General features: G+C 46.0%; 1 protein-coding gene across 1 annotated transcript; it reads right to left on the bottom strand.

The window, feature by feature from the left end:
• Positions 1-3083: 3083 nt before the first annotated feature.
• Positions 3084-9806, bottom strand: LOC146186126 (uncharacterized). Its single transcript, XM_084607055.1, has 4 exons — positions 9662-9806; positions 4993-5274; positions 3943-4072; positions 3084-3463 (listed from the first exon to the last, which is right to left on the bottom strand). The coding sequence occupies exons 1-4, from the start codon at positions 9699-9701 to the stop codon at positions 3220-3222; spliced, it is 696 nt and encodes a 231-aa protein (XP_084463181.1). The 5' UTR covers positions 9702-9806; the 3' UTR covers positions 3084-3219.
• Positions 9807-22436: the final 12630 nt, after the last annotated feature.

Genomic DNA, 22436 nt, shown 5'->3' with positions numbered 1-22436 from the left:
TTGATGTGTCACTTACGCACGAGTTGACTTACTTTTTGATATAAAATATTCGATCAGTTCCCTGGCTGTCTTGTTTCTACTTTTACCAAGAATGCTCACGTCAGAATAACATTTTATATCAAAAAGTAAACCAGCTCGTGCATAAGTGATACATGAATTGATCTGTACGCGGCGGAAATTTCTTTAGCGTGGGTTATCACGTTAAATTTGATCTTACGTGATGTGTCTGCGTATGTGACGATAGAGCCTATATATGAATGTTTTGTGGGCCCAATAAACTAGTTCGAATTGGCGCTTCAACCCGTCGTCTTCACTGTGTTTGTCCCATGTTATTCGCGTCTTTAAATACTAAGAATGGAATGTAACCGACTTGTCCAGGAACACGTTCTCTTAAATTATACACCTTGCATTGCCAGCAGCTAAAGCCCACCGAACCGCAGTCTTACATGAACTTCGAACGTACGCAAAGGTTAGCGATAGATGGCGCAGCGGTAGGCTCCTTTTACTTTCCCTGAGCTGCTGGAGACCACGTTTGCAGCTTCGGCAGTGTGTTTCGTGTATCCAACTTTCGGCCGCAAACTGTTTTCTTATGTCCTAAGTGGTTTTTCGACGCGAGTAGGCGTTTTGCAACAGACCAATTAGTAAGCATTTTGAAACAATACGAGGCATATGTGACGCACCGAAGTGATTAGCGCGGCCATGAGCGTGACCCTCCAACCGAGCAGCTCGGGAAGCGGGTGCCAAAAAACGCCAGGTGCGTATAGAGGGGACAAGGCTGCGCGTGCTCTCCCTCGCACTCACCATTTATCGGCGCTCAAGTGAGTGCTGCTCCTGACGTCACCAAATATGAGCAGCCGAATTATCACCGCTCTTCTACAGCTTCAGAACGACAAGTGATTGGCCCAATGCCGAAAGTCGCGAATACGAGTCAGCCGGAAATCGTACTTACGTATGACAAATTAATTTTAAAATGATGTTATACAGGAGCAAAGAGGACAGGATATGTAAGAGGCGATGGACATAACATCCTGTCATCGTCTTATCCCACGTGTTATGTAGTTTTATTACGGGTAACTTCCTTTTGAAAATGATGACAGTAAGCCGAAGTATATAACGTGCGATGTGTAACGTGAAATTAGCCACTGACTCGAAGATGAGTAGCTTTCGCCGAGGACGCGAGAAATTCATGATCGAACGTCGGTCAGTCGTTGCCACCTGCCCCTGATTTGCGCAAGACTGTCAAATCACGCTGTAGTGATCAAACATGCCTGACGCTCATGCCTATAACATAAAACATTACAGTTGGGCAAAGCACTATGGAATGAAAATGCCTTGTAATAACGCTGATCATTCAAGCGCGAACAGTTTCCAATATTTCGCCTCTGATTTTCTTGCATCTACAGTAAGCGGTGAACTAGCTCATGCGTTAGCATATTAAAACACGCTTGACTATACAAACCAAGGGTTATTCGCGAACGACGCTATGGTTCTTGTCCTCTTGGCGTGCTATTGTTAACGTGCCAAAATTATACCAATTATCCAAGCTTGAGAAGTTAGTACGTACTATAATGATATCGCACTGGGGATAAAAGAAATGATGTAAGTAAGCAGAAATCAAAGCACAAAGAAAGCAGCTGGTATATCAAAAGATGCTAAGGCACTGTGTCCTTTTCAAATTCATTAACTATTATCGATGCATATATCGTATTCGCCATACAGCATGGCTGAAGCCTGTCAGAGACACTGCGAGGTTGCGTATACACACCCAATATTATACACATTGCGTTGCCAGCAGCTGAAGACAGCTGAAGCGCAGTGTTACAAGGACCCCGAACGTTCGCAAAAGGTAGCGGAAGTTGTCTTCATTCAATTGCATGCATTCCCGTAACGGACATAACATTCGGGCCAGAGAGCATCCAGGCGACCGCAAAGGAAACCGACCAGCCTCGATGGAAAACCTTTCCGGCTTCCATTTCACTCATACGATTGCAGTTTGTTTACTCTGCCAGCTCTGCACAAACAAGCCTTGGCAATAGTTGCCAGGAAGGAAAAACATTCCACCTCACTGCTGCTATTGGCCAGCAACACTGCTTTGCACTCAAAACATGCGAGTGCATCAAGTTTTCTAAATTGCAAGGTAGCGTGGTCTTCACACGAATGCCCCGCTTCCTCCCTATCATATATATTGGTGAACTGCCACTAATTGATAGATGATGCTTTTTTTTGTTTCATCCTTTATCCCAAAGTAACGAGGCCATCATAGCGCATCTAGATCAAATGGTGTGACCAGCACATTGCTTTCCCGGATCCCCACCCGAGGCTGCAAGCATGCAGAGAAGAAGCTCGGTTGGTTCGTAGCTCCAGAAAAAAATAATAATAATGAAGCAACAAAGACAATGACAGCCAGACTTGGAAAACAGTAATAACATTAGGAATTTTATTCACGCAAAACCCTACAGAGTAGGCCATTGAGTCGGGCCCTTGTTCAAGGCACACACACACTGGCCGATATGGCCACATGCATTCAGAGACCGCATCGCTAACCCTTGCAGATCCTGCCTTGCTTTCTTTTTACTTTTCGTACTCTAGGGAGTGCGTGACATCAACACCTATCTGCTTTTTTTTTTTCCCTTTTTGAGATCACGCAGTTGGCAAAACAAGTCCCAAAAACAAATGCGAAGGCTTGCTATTCAACTACGTTTTATATGTCTTTTTTTGCAGTCCTTTTTTTTGTGCAATCTCTATCGCTCACTTGGCTCTGGGGTTATCTACTCCCAGGCGCTGATAATAAACTAAATGCCATTGTACAGGAACACCTCTTCTGAAGCGCCCTAATTTCGCTGACAAGCGTGCGAGTGTCCGTGTGAGTTCTCTCTGTGTGTGTGTTTCTGCTGTCCTGCTTTTCCTCGTAAGAAGGCGGGTGGAAAAGAGGGAGGGAGGAGGGAGCGACAACGGGAAAGTTTGCGCCGGTCGAGACGGCGGAGTCGGCCCGGGCGTGTACGGCGGCAGTCCTGCAGGTTCCGCCCCGGGCCTTCCGGGAGAGTAGCGAGAAGTGGAGGGGAAAAACTATAAAAACAAAAGCACAACCGCCGCGAAAGTCCGTTAGGCTTCGGTGGTCGTTTCGAGGAAGAGGGCGGGGGATGGAGGCGCATCCGATCTTAGGGGAAGCTTCAGAAGGGCCGAGCAGCGCTGCTGCCAGCAGTGCGACGTCGTCGTCCTCTAGTTGCCCAGGTAGGCGGAGAAGAGACGGGAGAGCACAGAGGTGGGCTTGCCGGAGGGCTTGGTGCCGGGGGGTGGCAGAAGGGAGTTGCACCTGGCGTTACCCTCACCGTAGGAAGTGCACACCACGTTGGGCAGGTCGGAGGCGGCCATCTTGACAAGGATCTCGCCGAACTCAATGGCCTCCTCACCGCACTTGCTGGAGATGGCCTTGCGGGTGCAGCCCTGGTAGCGGTTGTACATGCTGCGTGCGGAAGAGAAGGAGGGAGGAGTTAGTCACCACTACAGCGAAAGGCGACTAGGAACGAGACACACAGCAGCTTTCAGTAAACAACACCTAATACTAGCTTTATACATTTTCGACAGTTGTTTCTCAAAGGCTTTCAGTGAATACACCATGCGCTCTCTTGCGGAGAATTTATGGTCTGCCGGCGCGCGATAATTTCCGTTGATAGGTCCTTGTTCTGAGGATATATTGCAAAATACCTGCGCACTAATCGTCATATACTGGATAATACGTCATATTACAGGAGAACAATTGACGGATATTCTTGCATGCCCCCCCCCCCTCTCTCTCTCTTATCTTCAAACGTGAAAGTGACCGCCACTTCCATAGTAATGACATAAGCAATGGTAAATAAAGAGAAATGAATTATCGCTCACATACTGACAACCACCGAAGATTGTGATTACTGAGCTAATAGAAGGACAGGGAAGACCTACCAGCAAGCAGCTGGGACACGGTCGCTGAAGCTAACGGTGGAGACCTTCTCAAGACCAGCCTGGATGTCGGTGAGACACTTCTTCTGGTCGGGCAGGGTCTGACCAAGGCAAGGAGCGTGCTTCAGGTAGTCTGCAGAGAAGAAGAAAAAAGAAATAAAAGGTGTTAAAACTCATATTTTCATGTAATGCATAGTCTTGAGACCGCACAAGAACTTTCCGTTACCAAAAGCTAAACACCGATTCGGTAGCTAAATTTACCCGGCTGCGCCACGCATAACGTCATGCACTGGCGAGTCTAGGACTGGTGCAAATTGCTCTTTCGCGAAAATGTATCAACAAGGACCCGAGACTAAAACAAAGAAAACAAGGTGTGTGCTGCAATGTAATATATGCTTCCTTATCACTTCATCACTTTGTATGTTCCTTTTACGACGTCTAAGGAAATGTTTCAGCGGTGAATAAGATAAAAAAAAATCGAGTTTTAGATGGACGCTGGCCAGGAAGCCAAGCATACATTGGAATCGTTCCCGGTGAAGAATTGAATGCCTCTCTGCGTAATCGCTTCCAGAGAGTGAAAGGTATTTTGAGTTATGAACGTAATGGATGAGCGCACCTTGAAAATCTGATGGCACGTTTGCTACAACTTTTTCTTTTTTTGTCGATCTTCTTTCGCAGTTCCCATCGGTAAGGATTGTCTACTGGCATGACATCAGCTGGCACATACCAAGTGCATCACGGCGTTGATTGGCTCAGCCTCAATGGTGCCAGGCTGGTGCTTCAAAACACCACCCGACCTCATCCTTGGCGTCAGTATGCCATCTTGAACTTAGGATGGAAACTTATGATGGTTACCGGAACTTCCGCACGTACGCAATTACGTGGGCATTTGATACTATCTGAGCGAAATGAATTTAGTGTGCTGGCTGTTCGTGAAGATCGACTACATTTGAAAGGATCATTATTTCCTTATGGAGGCTGGACTTTTACGCGGCACAGCTTCGGCCACTTATGGCCGCAAAGGCGGGCTGGGTTCCAGAAAAGGGTACTTACTGGTCCTGACTTCAGTTCCCTTGGTACAGAACTGCTTGAAGAGCTCCTGGGATCCCTCAGCGACGAACCCGATCAGTTCCCTCTGCAGGGGGGTGGAGCAGCGAGTGGTGAAGTTCCTGAAGCACTCCTGGGACTCCTTGAGGAAGCCGCACTGCTTGTCGACCTCAGCATCAGTGGTGGCAACTCCAGATGGGTTCTGGTTGAAGAGCAGCAACGTGGCAGCGCAGAGATCCAGCTCGCGCAAGTGGCAGTTGCATGCCTCTCCGTTGACTTGGTAGGCGGCTGCGGAAGAAAAAATGAGAAAGAAGAGAAAATGGTTAGGCTAAGTCTGGTGCACAAGCACACTTCCAAGTGAATGCTTGCGTAACGCGTGAGTAACGACCTTGAATAGATGTATTAAGGTTCGCAGCTAACTTCGATACGACATACCGTCCACTGCAACCAACTGTGCGTGTATGCCCTAAATAATGATTTCATGCATCTCATCTGCTTCAGTAAAACAGAGCGTCGAGCTAGTTGGTGCATACTGACGGGGAATAACAGTGCTGAGGCAAGGGACAAAGGTAGACGCCGGGACTGACTCCGGCTTCTGCACGACGCAGCGCATTCGAATGCATTTCCGCCAGCCACGGGAAGGATAATCCATTTATCACGCCTGCCGGAATCGGCTGCAGAAAGCTCCAGAACTCCCCCCCCCCCCCCTTTTTTTTTTCTTTCCTGTGGGCGGAGCAAGCAGCAAACACTATCTATTACTCTCGCTGGAAGTCACTATCTCTGAGTACTAATCGCGTTAAGCTGGCATTAGAGAACTGAAGGAAGCTAGTCGCGACTGACAGTCAAGCGCTTCCCACTGATGCGAGCGCGGCGTACCTCCTTTCGTCCCGCTACCCCCCTTGTCTACTTTCGTTTGAACGCACCTCACGTGTTCGGAGGGGGATGGGGTGGTGCGTCCATTTCCTCCTCTCCGAAAGCGCCCTCCGAGAACGTGCATGTACTCAATGCTCAACCATACTAACTATCTACACATACCAGCTGAGGATTGTTGTCCTCCACAGAGACACGATTGTTCGACAGCAAGCCGTCTGAACAAGCGCCCTCGTCTTTTCCTTTTCCTTGCGGGGTTTTCTAATGGCCTTTAAAAATTTCCCTTTCGTTGGGGGGAGCGCTCGACTGGCTCGCAGGGCGCGCACTGATCCGAGGAAGAGAAACTTTCTTCTTTCTGTGTGTCTGTGCGATCTTCGCGGGAGACGACCATAGTGATTTTGTGGGGTTATCTGCCCACCTGCCTTTGGCTAAAGAAAGTCGGTACGGTTGCCGTCGTCGTTTCACAGCACGATCTCAGGCACCAACGACCGCGTACTGTATACTGTACTTTTTTCCTCTTGGCCGAAATCTGACCTTTGTCTAAAAATACTCTACAGCAAAGCGGCGGCCTATATTGAAAAAAAAAAAAAAAGAAAATCTCGTGTGGGCAGCGAACACCTGAACAGCTGGCCCAGTGCGGCTTCATGATACTTGCGAGCGCCACTCGTCGCTCTTGTGCGCCCGTATCCCGTCCAAGATCAGCCCGGGTGTCTGATAGGCTGAAAAGAGCCTAGGCGGGACAAATCGCGTTTTATGCTCTTTTTGCGGTCGCGACGATGTTTTCACGGCTGCGCGCAAACATTATATATAGCTGTGGTACAGAGGGACAAGCTTAGTCGATACGAAGAATAACGGGAGTGGAGTAGCTCCTCAAGGTTAATTGCACGAGCTTCCTCATAGCTGTATAATCGAGCAAGACACTACCTTCCTTGAACTCTTTGCAAGCATCAATCATCGCGTTGCGGAATGCATCCGACATATGTAAGACGCGAAAGGTATCCAGGTTGGTTTAAATATCTGCAGCGTTAGCACATTTGCAATCTATACAATGACGAATACCCTGTAGAAGAGAACAAAGCAGTCGCTGCATATACGTCTAGTGGCGCACTCTCAAGAAGGAACGATGGAAGGAATTAGGAAACGCGTTTCAGACATGCATGAAGCAAGCTGCATACTACATACACTGCGCACGCTCGTCCCTGTCTCTCGCCTCTATCGCGGCATCTTTCTCTCTCCATGGGAAACCGACCAATACCTCCTCCATCGGCGGCGGACCTGTTCCTTGCTCTACATGAAAGATTGAAAACCTTTCCATTGCGAAAGCAGCTGCCAGCGTGCATTGAAAGCTAGATTCGAAGCTGCGCACTTGCAACACGGTGCTTATCATCGGGAGTGCTGGCACGTCCGTCCAGTGCCGTTAGTTTGAGTTCAAGGTGTTTCGGAAAGGACGCGTGTTGCCGATCGAGTCGGGCTCGCTGCTGCTGCTCTGGCGTGGCCAAGCTTGTCTCTGGGCACGGGAGCTGTCTGCCCGCGTGCTGTGCGCGCGATTTGCATCTGCCTCAGGGCGCGTGCATGCAATGTGGCTCATTGTCAGTTCGCGGCGCATGGCTTAAAGAGATAACCTCCTTGTCTGGCTGGACGTTTACCTCGCAGGTGTACACCATGCCTTGATAGAATGGGCACGGTCGGCGGCGCCCCTCCGGGCTGGTGACGAATTGAATTTAGGCGCTTGAAGCGGAGTATCGAGCGCGTCACTTTCGGAAGCGAATCAATGTGCTTTTACCTTGGAAGTTGAGTTTTCACGAATGAAACTTCACTCTCACTGAAGTAGGCGAGAAGGTGGAGTTGCGCGGGCGGAGGGAGGATTCTCTAATCCATTTATACATTTTAATATAACATGGTATTTCCTCTTATCTACTTTTAAATGCCTAGGACTGGAAGTATGGTTCGATAAATAGCAATGTAACTGTGGTGTCGCGAGTCCAAAACGCCTTCTACAGCCCACGTAAATTCCCGGTCAAGTTATTCATATGCAATAGGAAGTTCTGGCGATATAGAACCAAGAAAATGAAGAAAGTTCAAGTAACGCAATTTAATTCGCAGAACAAACAAACGATGATGTGCAAACGTATCTCCGCGTCGAATCATCTCTTGCGGCAAGTGTTATAACTCCCCTCCCCTCCCCCTCCCCCTTTTGAGGACGCGATGAAAGGTGGAAACAGCTTTTGATAAAAAATATCAATTCTTGTTTATTTGATGAACTTCCCTTCCGTACAGATGCTGCTAACTTGACGACGAATATTAAACGACCTATTTGGTCTCGTCACTGGAGGCCAGGATCAGTATGGGAACTTGGAACTTTTTCTGCACGAGCTACGAGCTCTCTTACGGCGGCGTGAACGATTTAGCCTGGGAAAGAAGTGAAAACGCGCGTCCACTTAATATTTCTTTCTTTTTTTTTTTTCCTTCTTTCCTTTACAGTTCTACCTTCTGGGATGCGGAGGAGAAGGAGTTGGGTGGCGGCGGAGCGTCGTGAGCGCGCGGGGAGCACATGCCGTGTCGGGGTTCCTCTTGCTTTTGTCAGCATCTATTTCTCCCTTCAGTGGAGCGCTACTGAGGAGACGAAAGAAGAAAGCTAAAGGAGGTGGGGTTTTTTAGAAGCGCTCCGCCGAGGGGCCGATCCCTCGCCACGAGAGGACCGCTTTGGGGTTACTGGGACACTGGCTGCAGTTGCCGCCGCAACAGCTCTTCTAGCTGCCCGCAGCACTCCTGAGAGGCGAGACGGCAGACGAAGAGATGTAGATACGTCTAAAAAAAAAAAATCAAAGAAAAATAAAAGGCCAGCGACTTCGCTCTCCCAACAGTCGCCTTCTCTGCTTGCCTAGTGCGCGTTCTCTTCCTACCGTCTACTTTTCAACTCTTGGCTAGCTCGTTTTATCTATCATTGCATTCCGGGCTGATTTCTAGGAGGTCTGTACTTTTCTGCTTTTGATAGTGATAGCGGTTCAGACTGTGAGGAAACGCCGCTAATGCTTTTGAGAAGGAGGAGGACGAGGCTACGAGCCATTAATGCTCGCGAAAACGCGCTGTGGGGGAATAAAGCACCTACGCCAGAGGATGCCCTATTCGCTCGCTACGTCTGTCTGCATGTCTTGCATCGCGAACGATCTCGCTGCTTCGTCGTTCCCAGTAACTATGCAACTGATTAGAGGTAATGATAGAATCTCGCTAAACGTATTCGCCTGGCGTCCGCGAGCAAACGAACACACGAGAAGCGGAAAACTCCTGGTTCGGGGATCTGCCTAGTGGAGGAGTTGATAAGAGAATTTGCTGCGTAGTTCGCAATATTTTGCAGCGCACTGTCCGAGCCGATACCACTGAGACTGTGGATAGTAATAAAGGTTTCATCCTTGATTAGATAAGAATATAAGGTCTCCGTCCGGGCGTATCCCAGCGACCTGTGTCCTTAGGGGGTCGAACCTGATGTCCTGGGATGAGATGTCCTGTTAATGCCTGTGCGTCGAACAATCTATAGTAGTCCCCTAGTAGCGAAGTAGCTAATGCATACATTATAACCGTTTCTTTCCGGTGGATATCTCGAAATCAGCATTTCTTAGTTAGGATCGAGTTCCTGGACCCTCAAAAGCTAAGATGTTCGCAAAATCTTGACTAGTAAATGAGATGCAGATAAAGCGAACCACGTGACCACTTATCAAACTTCATAGAATCTAATTATCGCTACTCCACCCAGCTGCTAATTAGGGCGCAGGCTGTCAGGAATCATCGGAAGGAAGCAAGTACTTACCGAAGGCGAAAACCGCAGCAAACAGAGCGAAGGTCCTCATATTGACTTAGATGAGTGGCGCGCACTGGTAAGAATGGAATTTGGTTGTGTGTGAGTTCTGAGGCTGAGCTCGATGTGGATGCCTTCTCGGGGAGCTGCCAGCTCTTATATACCGGTCTCCAGGCGGAGAATTGGTAAACAGCGCTCCCTCTGAGAGAAGAAAGGGGCTCCCCCAGCCCGCCACCGCCACAGCGCGGCAGCCATCACCCCCGCCCTCTCCATCGCCACCGCCGTGGCGAACGCTGGCACTCTCACTCACTGCGTCTTGCAAAGCCATTCCTCTCTCCTCCATTCCCTCGCACACTTGCACTTTCTGCAGGTAAGGGGCGCCAAGCGAGGTGGCTGACTACCGGACGAGGCCACCCGTGGATGACGTGGAGTGGACGTACTCTCCTCGCGCCGGTTGTCCTCTGCGAAGCCGGTTCATTGGTTTTTTTTTTCTCGCCTCATAGATTCTGCGTGCAAGCTGGTTAGAAAAGCAAGCCTAACCATTCAATGTGTGAGCTTGCTGTAGGCAAGATTAAACTATACAGCCTATGGCCCACAACGGTCTGCATTCCTTCGAAATGGTCCATGGCCAGAGAGGATCTAGGCACAGGCTAGGAAGTGGTTGCTGGATAACTGTAGACCAATCAGTTTTAAGAATGCAAGTACAGCCACTTGGATCCTTCAAAATTTTCCAGTTAGGCAGTCTATACGACGTGTTAAGAGCAAATTTGTCCCGCAGGGTTGATTCAGCCGGCGTGAGCCTCTTTAGCACAGCACAGCAATAAACAAAAGAAACCTTTCTACTGAAATTTTACCACCTCGAATTAACCACGCAAATTTACGAAAGTGGGGACATTCTGTGCATGTGCAGAGAAAAGTTTAATTCCCGCTGGTACCCTTTATTGCGACCACCTTCCTCACTTAATTAAATGGATGCTTATCACAATAAAAACGTTATGACAACTTCTGGGTCATTATCCTGACTAGCGAAGACTCCGTGCATCACAAGCTGCGTATCAGACATTGCCTACTAATTCATTTCGCTCTCCTTGTACATGTTCCCTACTCCTTTGATATCAGAGATTCGGATTTGATTATTTTTTCTTAGAATTTCATTTCATTTTGCGGTTTGTTGACCAAAAGCAGCATATACTCTCTAAACAAATTGGCAAATATATAAAAATATTCCTTTCGCTTCAGCGCACAGCCTGCAATAGCTCTATAATTGTGCTCTTTATTTAGGTTTTTGTAAGACCCTCTACGCGGCTGGAAAAGGTGATGTGTGAAATAAAGGACATGCCCACTATGCTGTGTATGTGTACTTAGCGGTTCGGAAGATTTATTCTTTGCTAAAAAATGTTTTTTTTTTTTATTTTAGGGTACTCTCCTGTCACTTTGCACGGAAAGAGCCAGGAGTCAGAGTTTCCGAAGGTTGAAACGCGTGCACATCCACTCCGGTTTGCCGGAATATTTCCCGCACGTTTCGGATGCTGTCATGCGGACTGTGAAGGCACACAGCACTAGCTAAGGTGAAAAACAAAACAAACAAAAAGAAAAGAAAACGAGCGCAGCGCCATAAGAAAGCAAAGTTGTCCGCATCCATAAAGCATAAAACAAGCTGGCCTAATAGCAATAAGAACATTAAGCAAGAGAGAGGGTGGGTAAGAAAAGAAAGAGCTCTCTTGGCGCGAAGTAAAGTCAGTGGAGGTGAATGACGAGTGAGGGTAGGCAATACAGCAAGTTGCATGTGGAGAGGAGGTGCGGGGGAAAAGGGCAAGACTTCCACTGGTGCCCAAGGTCTTTGCAACCATTTCACGGACCGCGTCTTTCCGCCTCGCCTCGAGCGCATCATCCTCTCCCCATTCAAAGCTGCGCCCGTCGGGCACACGGCTGTCGCGAAAGACGTCGCATTGCCATTGGGCGGCCGCCCAGCTTACGTCAAGCGAAGACGTCGTTACGTGGGTGCGCGACGCGATTACGTTTGATTTCTTTTGCATTCTCAGCTTTTTCGCGACGGGTTCGTCATGTCCACCACTTCGGTGTGAATTTCTTCGCAACAGCCCCCATCTTTTCGAATCGCTTATTCCTTGGGATGGCTGATGAGTCACCACACCTTGTTTGGCTAGCACCATGGTTGATTAGCGCTGCGAGGCGTTGGAGGGGTCGCTGTTGTGTACGGGCACGTTGCGACATTACTGACGATATCTGTGGTTCACATACAGACGCATTCGCGCACAGACAGAGGAACACAAACGTGCGCAAGTTTTCTGCACGCATAATGTATGTAAGAACCATTCCAGGAGGAGGTTTGGTGGAAGCTTTCCAGATGGATTTCAGGTCGTCATATTCCGAGAAACCAAGTTGCTTTTGATTGGAGTTAAGGCGACTTTGTTCGTTTGATAATCGGGCCGCAGAAATCAAGCCTGGGCAGCCGCAGGAAAGCCCAGTTAATGCAGAACAAGTTCTCGGAGATCGGAGGCAGAAAATCAAGGTTATTTCTCGGTTGTAGAGCGTCAAAAGTGCCCGCTAGCTTTTGGCTGAAATCAATTAAAGATCAGAAAAACAAAATATTGCATTGCATGACACGCATTATACGGCCACATATATTTTCGCTTTCCTGTGTCTGGCCTCCCGTAGGACTGTGCAATTCAGGACTGTTCAATTCACACAAGGCTTTTGTATAACGACAACCCGATCGGCACAATGGAAAAATTCACTGACCGCTTGCTGAACAGTTACCACACTTAATCAGTTGTCGTCGGCCGTCGTCCACCGCGATCGTGTTGCCCGCGTCTTAATCTCTCAGCCACTGCTTCGAAGAATAATTCATTCGCCTGATTTATTCAAGTCACTCTTCAATCGTATGTCGTAATGACCGGTGCGATGGTTTTTGTTCTCGCGGCCTCATCGAGGCCTTCTCCGTGTATCTGGTTTACCTCATTCCGCTGTGCTTCCTCAGCATTGGCGCTGAGGTGTGCTGAGGACCCAGGTTCGTCACGAGAGTATATGTTTTGAAGCAAGGGGCGAAACTGCTTTCTTTGCTGTGCTACTGTTTGACCTCCCTTTTTTCTCAATGCAGTACTTGTGGGCCCCAAAGGGTCAGGCCACATGTTTTTAATCGAGGTCAGTAAGAGTGAAGCTTTAAGAAAAGAAAGACTCATGGCTTTTTCGGACTCAGGCGTCGGGAGCGCTCGCTGAGCCGCGTGCAAGAACCTGCCAAGCGTTAATTCATTATTAGTCGCAGAGCTTTCATAAGGCATCGACAATATCGGCGACTCTTCATACACCAGGGAGTGGGCGCCGGGGTTGGGAGTGACACTGGGGTAGAGCGTTGCTTCAGCTAGTGCCGGAGGAGCAGGGTGAAGCAACAGAGCCCTGTATACACATTTTGCAGCAGGGAAACGATCCCCGGTGCTTTCTACTTCAAGCTACGACACTGGCCGTTTTCTGCCATGGTGACACTGTACACTTTAAGATCTACCACTTCACTCACTACGCAGAATGGTACAGAGTAGCTACCGTATTTACTCGATTCTCAGCACCCCCTTTTTTCACGCCCGCAATATCCGAAGTGCGAGCATTTAGATTCAAAGAATCTAAAATGACCCCTTCCCCCTCTATTCTTTTTTTTTTTTTTCGCGGCGACCTCTCCGAGATGGACGCAGGGAATAACAGTTTATTTGGCAAACATATTCGTCAGACGCAATTAGGGTTCACCTAAACTTCAAGCTGTAGGCAGCCCTCTATAAACTCGTACCGACTTCGGTCACGGCTCTCAAGTGACTCACACCAAGCCAAACAACGCGAGCCATGCCCGTGAGGCCCGACAACCACGCGGCTGATGCCAAGCCCACATCACAACACACTGATAGAGTTACCGAGATCGCTTTTGACCAGCTTTTGGCGTTATGTGCCGCCATCTCTCCCGTAATGTCGGAACACAGCTATGAAGTCGGAGACCCCGCCGTGGGCACCACGCGACTTCAAACCTCAGACATCTCCAGCTCGACGGGTGTGCTTGGCGGCCTCAGATATGTGCTGTTTCTCGTAAAATAAAAGAGGGCGCTTAGATATACATGCCAACGTTTTCAAAAAAAAAAAAAAAAATTTTGTCAAAATAGTGGATTCGCGAAAATATGGTATATACCATATCGTCGCCTCTTGTTCGCTCGAGGGAGGAGCAAATCTGAGAGTTTACTTTGAGCGTGGCTGCACGATTAAAGAGGCAAAAGTAATTGTAAAGACTAGATGATGTGCAAAGGGAGAGATCAATACGAGACTTGAGAGAATTCCGCAGAACGCACAATGTGCAATGTGCAACGCAATATGCCATTATTACGGAGATAGCGCTGATAATGAAATATATTTTAGACCGTGATATTGAACGAATTTAAAGATCATTCAACAATCAATGCTTGGTGTATGCATGTAATACCCTGTACTTGTATAAATTGGGCACTTTCTATGTTTTAAGCTGTTGAAACAGAGCTTGACTTTGAGAATGCCGCGCAACATCACAATTGGGGCGTGATTGTTTTTTTCTTTTTTTGTTTTTCTGGAGCATAAATCATCTCAGCGGCATAGGTAGAAGCCCGGATTAAGAAACATTTACCCAAGTGACTCATAGAAATAGAATCCAGACTAGAACGAAGATGGCGACACAGTTTGAAAGAGCACTGAACAAAGATGTGCAGGGCGGGGGGCTTAGTTCACAAGCCGAACCAACGTTTCGAAAAGTCGGCGCTCCAATTCTTATTCTCCCTTATGATCCAACAAAGCCTCGTATAGACATATATATATATATATATATATATATATATATATATATATATATAGAGAGAGAGAGAGAGAGAGAGAGAGAGAGAGAGATTCGGAGCCTATACGGGTAGTGCCGCCAATTCCACAGTAGGTGTTTTCCTACAATTTCGTGATTAATACACTCAGTTAGTTTCGAAACATTCATTCATTCTGCAGGGGTAAGCAAACTTTTTTTTTTTTTTTTTTTTTTACTATCCTGAGGATAAATTGTAGGTTCCAACAGAGTAGGCTTTTTTTTTTTTTTTGTTACTGAATTCCTACCGAAAGCACATAAGGAGGTCATCATGTTCCGGAAACAACGAAATGTGCTTAAAGACTGTTTCTAGACCATTTAAAAAGACTGCCAAATTGATGTCGATCTGTAGTTAAGTACTGGTGTCCTATCGCAGTGTTTCAAAAGGGATATGTCTTTAGAAAATTGAGTACTATGGGGAGAAACTTGGGTATTCAGGAATAAGTTTTATACATACGCCAGCACTGGAGCAAAAATATCGGCAGGTTATTAGCGCATAGGCTGCCACTATTGCTCAGTTTAGAATTTCAGACTACAACCTTGTTAGTTCCGATTCGTTGGTTGGTTGTCGAAAAATGATTTCCAGAATGCTGCCGGTCATGTAATCATGGACGCTCGTATTTACAGGAATGTCATTATTCCTTATTAGAAAATTATTAAGTAAATCAGACTGTCACGCTGCACTAGCCTGAACATCTTTATTGACAATCTGCACAGGTGGCTGAGAACTGTTCATATGATTACGTAGAATATTCATTTGCTTCAATTCAATCAATTCAATTTTATTGTATCCGTTCAGTACATTCCAGCTTATACATACAGAAGGAGGTCCCAGAGTCAGTGACTGTATCGGGACCTCCGATAAATGACAAATAATGATTAATATACAAGACAGCAATAATTCATAGTAAGATAAATTGAACGTAGACAATAAATAAGTTGATAATAAAAATAACATTATTTTCCAAGTTTTTTGGCTGCCACGTACACACAATTTGAACGAGCCGATAGTGTGTTTGAACCATCGCTGCTCATTCCTAAGGCGACTGAGGAAACGCTTGATACCTTTCCAGTCATTTGTATCTTCCTGACTTTATAATAAACCCATCCTAAGGATTATTTTTAGTTTATTTCACCGAGTAGCTTCATCATCACCCAAGGTTTCTGTAGATTCGAACGTTGTTTTATTTTCCCGCCAAACTGAAACTGTCTGCTGCAGCAAAAGGAGGAAATTTGCTCGAAAACTTCATATGTGGCATCGGGACATTTCGTAATATGAACCTCCATACGTCATAGTTCTGCACAAAAACCATCTAGCCAACTCGTCCTGGTTACTTGTGTGAGAGTTTCAGTGGCGGATGATCGTCTCTAATAGTTATTAACTATTATTTAAACTTAGAAATATTGGCATGTGATTATTCACACCAGCGGAAAAATATCTGCCGATTTAATCTCGCCAAAGTCAACATCTGTTTTCATAAGCAGCAATTGAGTAAGTGGCGCATCGTCTGATGCGCGGCCAACACGTTCACTACTGTTTTGCTGATTTCATGTTTTTTGGCGTGCACGTACAAACATATGTAATCAATGCTAATTGTTCTTTGTTTACTGCGTCATCTAAGCCAGATTTCAGTTGCGACGACGGTTTCCTATTTCTCCCAACACGTTCATACAAGCCATTACATACTCTGGAAATGCAGCACTATCGAAAACAGCGGTAGCCATATACGCTGATGAAGTACAGTGCATTCCCAGCCTTTCCAAACAGTTGGAGAAATTTGTTTCTCTAACTGTTAGAGTGTTTTTCTAACTGTTAGAGAGTTGAAGATATTCGGCAAACAGATATGAACGGATATTCCCGCGGCAACTCCTTGGGGCCAGCAAAACAACATTGGTCGATTTGCTGCGAGAATTACTGCCCGTCAAGGATATTCAGGTATCATCGCGAATACTAAAAATGCCTGTTGGGGCTGAAAGCTGGAGGGGACACAATCTTGAACACTCTTACATATTTTTTAGTTTGCTCTGAAACTGAAAAAAAAAAATCCATTTGATTTTCTATTAGCCTGTTCATACTGGCTCAGTTCAGTTCAGTTCAGGCGTTCAGTCGTGTCCGACTCTTCGTGACCCCATGGACCATGTCACGCCACGCTTTCCGGTCTCTCATTATCTTCTTAACATCACATAGCTTCATCTGCAATGCCTCGAGGATGCCATCTAACCATCGCGTTCGCTGCCTACCCCTTCTCCGGCGACCCTCAACCTTTCCCAACATCAAATCTTTCTCCAGCGACTCCTCTCTTCTCATCAGATGACCAAAGTAGCTGAGCTTTAACTTTAGAATTTGACCCTCCAATGAGCAGTCAGGGTTTATGGTCGACAATATCGACTGATTTGATCTTCTGGCAGTCCAAGGAACTCTTAAGAGTCTTCGCCAGCACCACAATTCAAACGCGTCAATTCTTCGGCGGTCAGCCTTTTTCACAGTCCAACTCTCGCATCCATACATCACAACTGGAAAGACCATAGCACGGGTTATACGGATCTTGGTTGGCAGACTAATGTCTCTGCTCTTTACTAGGCGGTCAAGGCTAACCATTGCTCTCTTTCCCAGAAGCAGGCGTCTCCTAATTTCATGGCTGCAGTCTCCTTCCGAGGTAATCTTGGCGCCCAAGAACAGAAAATCTGTCACAGCTTCCACTGTGGCAAAGTCATTAATCACGTATTAGCGTGGCACGGCATGGGAAACACGTTTGGAAAACGTTACAAATCTCAATATCTGGCGTACCAGTTGCCAGCTCTGATTGGGGCTCTCCATGTAGCACAGGGCAACATTACGCGAGAATCCTTGAATTTTTATTCGTTTCTTGTGGGGCATGCGTCTGTTAAGTTGCCCCGAGTGTGACGCCCCGAGTGTGACAAGCCGAGACCTATGAGATTTCGATTTCTGCGCTTACCTGTTCTGCGCTGCCCTTGGAAGGCAGGCAAATGCTTTATGCGTGCGCTCAAAAAACACCAATCCAAGGACAAGAGAAAATAGCTTTTTTGGTGTGGGTTTTTTACCAGTGCATGCAATGAGTGTTGCTTGGCGTAGTTAGTGAGACCTTATACTTGTCACTTTCATCTTTAAGACGACTTTAATTCATCTTTACTGAGTATAAATGAAAAGGCAACGGCACCGTCTTGAAGGCCAAATAAACTTTCGAATTAGACTTGCAACTACCAAATGCTATCAGAGAAAAAGAAAATAATGATACTTAGCTCGTATAACTAATGAAATGCACGAAATTTGAGTCCATGAGCACTTCAATATAAGTAGGCGATTGGTATGTATGCTTAAGGATGCTCCGATATGTTATCTGTATTTTTAATCCGACTACAAAACGACAGAGCGCTAATTTTATAGGTATAGCCTTTCCCTGCTTTCAGAGCAAATGCCTTTGAGTATCAACAATATCTTTCACAGTTTTTTTACCTGTTAAGAAACTAGTAGCAAAAGAATTTCTGCGAAACGCTATATACTACTCTTTCGTTGGAAAAACAGCGAGAAAGCACGATGGACAAAGAAAAGCAGACAATGAATGAGCTGAGGCTACCACCTTATTTCTCCAGTGAAGCTCGCGAATGATACCGTGAAGCATGCCGTAATCTGAACCAAATATACAGTTCCCTTGTTTCAACACTCATGTAAGTTTGGCTTTGGCTTTGGCTTTGGCATGTAAGTTTGGCTTTGAAGTAGCGAATTAACCCTTTCACACATTCTTTGTCGTGTGATCGTTATAATTAACAGCACATTCCTAGCAAAAGAGTCCATTTTCAAGCAAATTTATACTCTGCATAAGTAATCAAGCCAGCGCGCTCTCTGCTTGCATACGAGCTGTGCTTGTGTGCAAAATCAGGTTTCGAAAGCGGGAAAAGGTGTTGTCGAAAGCAAATACAAGGGACAAGGGCGAAGCTTGCTTTCGTCCCATGTCAGTGTGACTCGACCTTCACCAGGAATCAAAGGCCTTGACCATGTCGCAGACGTGTGCCATTAATAAGTCATGAGTGTTGATCGCTGCGACAAGGGGCGAGTCCTTTACAGGAACTTCTGCATCGGACAGAGCACGTAACGGACGGTAAGAAAAAAATAGACGATTAACTTCGGGACGAAATATGAATCATTGGTGACTCATTCCTGCCAGACAACGCAAAAGCGAAAAGTAAGCACCGCGAAGCGACGACTGCGTGTCTGTAGCTCTTCCTCGTGGACCCATGTGCCTTTTACGAGCGAGTCCGCAATGCTATAGTCTCTCTTCCTTCCGACGTGACAGTGACCTTCCTCCATCCTCGTATGTCTATACTGTCATGCAGCTTTTCTTATTGGTGTATTTGTGGTCCTCTTCTTTCATTTAAAGCAAATAAAAAAAAATTAAATAATAATCTCGAGTCGTTAAGTTTATCTCACAACCATTCCTTTAAGGCAGCAACCAAAGTATACCAGTTGAATTTTGTACGCATAAAACGGAGCTTGCGTCTACGTACAATTTCTGACAGGCAATCGCTACGCCTCCACTGCGACCTAGGAAAAATCGCGCTGTGTTGAAAGGGTGGGTGAAACATTTTCGAGTGTCAGCGCATGATGTTTTTTTTTTGTCAGCCTTCTTCACACGCGAGATTTACATGTATATTCGCTTTGCTGGCTACTAACCAAAATTCATGCACCTTTTTTTTTTTTTTTGATGAAATGAAAGAGTCTCAAAACGCAACAACGCCTCCATTCAGTTACACTGCAAAAAAAGAAAAAGAAATGTCATGCGAGAACACATATTTCATACTGCGCCCCCTGAAGGCGCACAAGACGCTTTCAGCGCAGCTATACTGACCATTATTCCTCAATATATTATACAACTAGTTTGTCACGCTTATTTAACTTTCAGGATCCAAAAAATATGGTACAAGTGCATTACTGGCATTTTTTTATTTTGTTTTAGGCATGACGCAGCGACATCTATTGAAATGGGTGAAGGATTCCACATTTCCTCTTGTCGTTCAGTTTTAACGTCGTAATTGTCACACCGTCTTTTTATCTGACTCCCAAGATGCTGCAGGTGACTCATACATTCTAAGGGATGTTATTTCTCAGCCCAGAAGCCTCAGAAAGCAAAAACTTCAGTGCACGGGGAATACACTTGCGGAAGATTAATTGCGTTGTTCTGGCGACAAACCCTGGACAAATCTTACGCTACTCAAAACAGTCAAGAGCTAAGAACGAGCACGTATGAGTTGCAGTATAAGTCTCTGCATGCTATATCGCCTCAACGTTCTTAATTCCCGTTTTCGGACGCCCTTTCTTTCATTGAATAACTTTCTCTCGGCATCTCCTTGTTTTTGGAGCTCGAGCGCTTATGCCCTGTAATCAATGAAACTTTGCATGGTCGTTGCACGCATGACTACTTGACAGGGTTAACGGGCACATGACCAATGCTATATAAAGCCACGCACATCATCGACTTCATCGTAAACAACGCGAACAACAGAGTGCACCACAAGGTCATTGCCGTTGTTTTCGTATTCGGACTGAGAGAATCGCTCACCGTATGCCGCCATTTACTTCACTATGCCCCACGTGCCGTCTCTTTCAGCACAAAAGTTTACAACATGCACTGGGAGAATAAAGTTAACCACGATTTCTTGGCACAAAGGCCCCCTTGTTCCTATCAGCGTGCTATGTGCATACTCTGCTGCACCTTCCAAAATATGCCAAAAGACGTGTGAGGTAGGTGGCGCAATGCTGGTCGCTCAAAACTTTGTTGTTGTTGTTGTTGTTTTAGACAGAACACATTAGAATCACTTTTACACGAAGAAAAAAAAAATAACAGGGTTTAATTTTCCTTCGCTGATCCTCTCCCTGCATTCGTATACAAATGTCTTATTTTTCTATCCCCTTCTGGAAACAGAATCGAGTGTCCTTGATAGCTTATTATGTCTATCACAATATAGCTGAGCCTGTACCTGAAGAACAGCGCCATCTATGGAGTGTTCCTTTTACGTTTTAAAGGCTGTTTGAGAACTCGAACTAGCAAGGTCGGGTCCATGGTTGAAAGTACTCTGGTGGCGTAGAGTGTGATAGGCTGAGAGCTATTGAACTCTTCCTAACTTCTATGTGCACGACAGCGGACAACGCTGGGGCGTTGTCCTGGTGTAAAGTCCGGCCGTTGTAGGCGATTCGGTTTATGCTTCTAAGATATTTTCCTCCTGAGCGCTCTTTTTCGAGCATGCACACAGTACCTTCCCATCATAGCTCGGCCCATTATGGCAACATAACTGCACAAAATACCTAGTTTTCAACAATATGCCGACAGCAAGACCTTCCTTGAACTCTGTGTGTGGGACAGCCCCCGCGCCCAAATTGTTCTTTCCTACTCTGAAGAGGTTCATAATGATGGATCGCATTATAGTCATCACCATCGGCAGCAGCAACGCAACTGTGCGCACTGGAAGACGAAGACCTCTTCCATCAACCCCCTGTTCTGAGCCAAGTGCAACCACCGCTGACCCCCAAATCTAATCAGCCCAGCTGTCACTTTGTGCCCCGTTCGCCCTCTTTTGGACTCCACCCTCAGGTCGCACCGCTCAGCCGCACGTCGCATGTCGTGCCATTGTCGCAGAAGCAAGCTTTTCATCCCATCTTCGAGTCTGTAAAGAAATTCCTGTTGAGTTCCCTCGAGGTTTTTCTAATCACAGCCTATCACCACTCAATCTGTCACATTGCTATCACTCTTTTGCAAAATTTCTATATACCACGGCAGTAGCTCGCAAAATACGTGTACCAATAATACGTCGCACAGTATTTGTAATCTACTGTATGGTTCTTTAAATAATTTTTATTGCAGTCGAACCGATGGTCAGTATTTGAGGAGATAAAATGGCAGATATTACAAAAAATACGCGGATAAAGACTTCTTGAGGGAAATAAGAATAGTAACGAAAACAACCATGGGAAGATATTGGTTTTAGTCCATACTTGGTTTGGGGACGAATGAATTGAAATAAATCTATTATCCACTAATCCACTGTTCCCACATCTTCCAGTGAATGCACCCTTGCTTCCTTTAAGACATTATATGGGCACTTGCGCGGAGAACTTTTTCATATTTTTCTGGTGATGGTGCTAGTGATTTATTAATGATAATAATAGTAATAAAATTACAAGGAAAAGAATGTTGTCTGCCGCTGCAATTTCTATTTAATATGTTAAGCCCCCGAGCTGCGGCCGGCAGAAGGAAAAGGAACAGGGAGAGGATAACGAAAAGTACAGAGAGGAATTCGATATAGCGAAAAAAGACAGGGGGACCTTTGTACATTCTATACAAAAATACAAAATATAGATAAGATCGCGTCGCTCGCCCGCAGTTGTCCAAGGACTGTCCAAAAGAGACTGCGCGCGATTGGCCGCTGAAATTATTTACATAATGTAGCAGGAATAGGCTGTATGCTCATAGCTGCGTGCACGTAATGTTCTGAGCGCAGTTTAATTACGCACGCGACACACTGCCCACCTTCTCCTCCGCGAGACACTTTTTCCACCTCTAATCGTCATTTCGGAAGCTTCTCTTGTCATGAGATTTATTTCAGTGTACCTGATCTTCGACGTGCAGAAAATTTAAACACTTAGTCGGTATCACTAACTTGTATTTTCGTAGCCCTATTGCAACAACAACAACTAATAATCCTGCGAATACTGCAATATACAGTTACAAACACTTTGCCCCACTAAGCTGTGTCGTACGCACATTCAGAAAACACTATTAGGTTTTTGGCTTTAGGATTAACCCCTAAGCTTCTTGAATATCCTATAGATAAGGATGTATTTAGCTGGATATTCTGGCAAGGGGCGTGGTATAGTTTTATTGACCCGTTGGGGAATTTTACTTT

Source organism: Amblyomma maculatum, chromosome 6 (genome assembly GCF_055883805.1).
Source record: "Amblyomma maculatum isolate TAMU_Amacu chromosome 6, ASM5588380v1, whole genome shotgun sequence".
NCBI lineage: Eukaryota > Metazoa > Arthropoda > Arachnida > Ixodida > Ixodidae > Amblyomma > Amblyomma maculatum.
Note: the sequence above shows the minus strand (reverse complement) of the source record. Positions and strands in the feature narration are given on the sequence as shown.

Coding starts and splice junctions, on each gene's coding strand:
- LOC146186126 (XM_084607055.1), bottom strand. CDS start 9,701: ATGAGGACCTTCGCTCTGTTTGCTGCGGTTTTCGCCTTCG. Junction 4,073..4,992: donor GGGAACTGAAGTCAGGACCA/GTAAGTACCCTT, acceptor TCTTCTCTGCAG/ACTACCTGAAGCACGCTCCT. Junction 3,464..3,942: donor CGTGTCCCAGCTGCTTGCTG/GTAGGTCTTCCC, acceptor TTCCGCACGCAG/CATGTACAACCGCTACCAGG.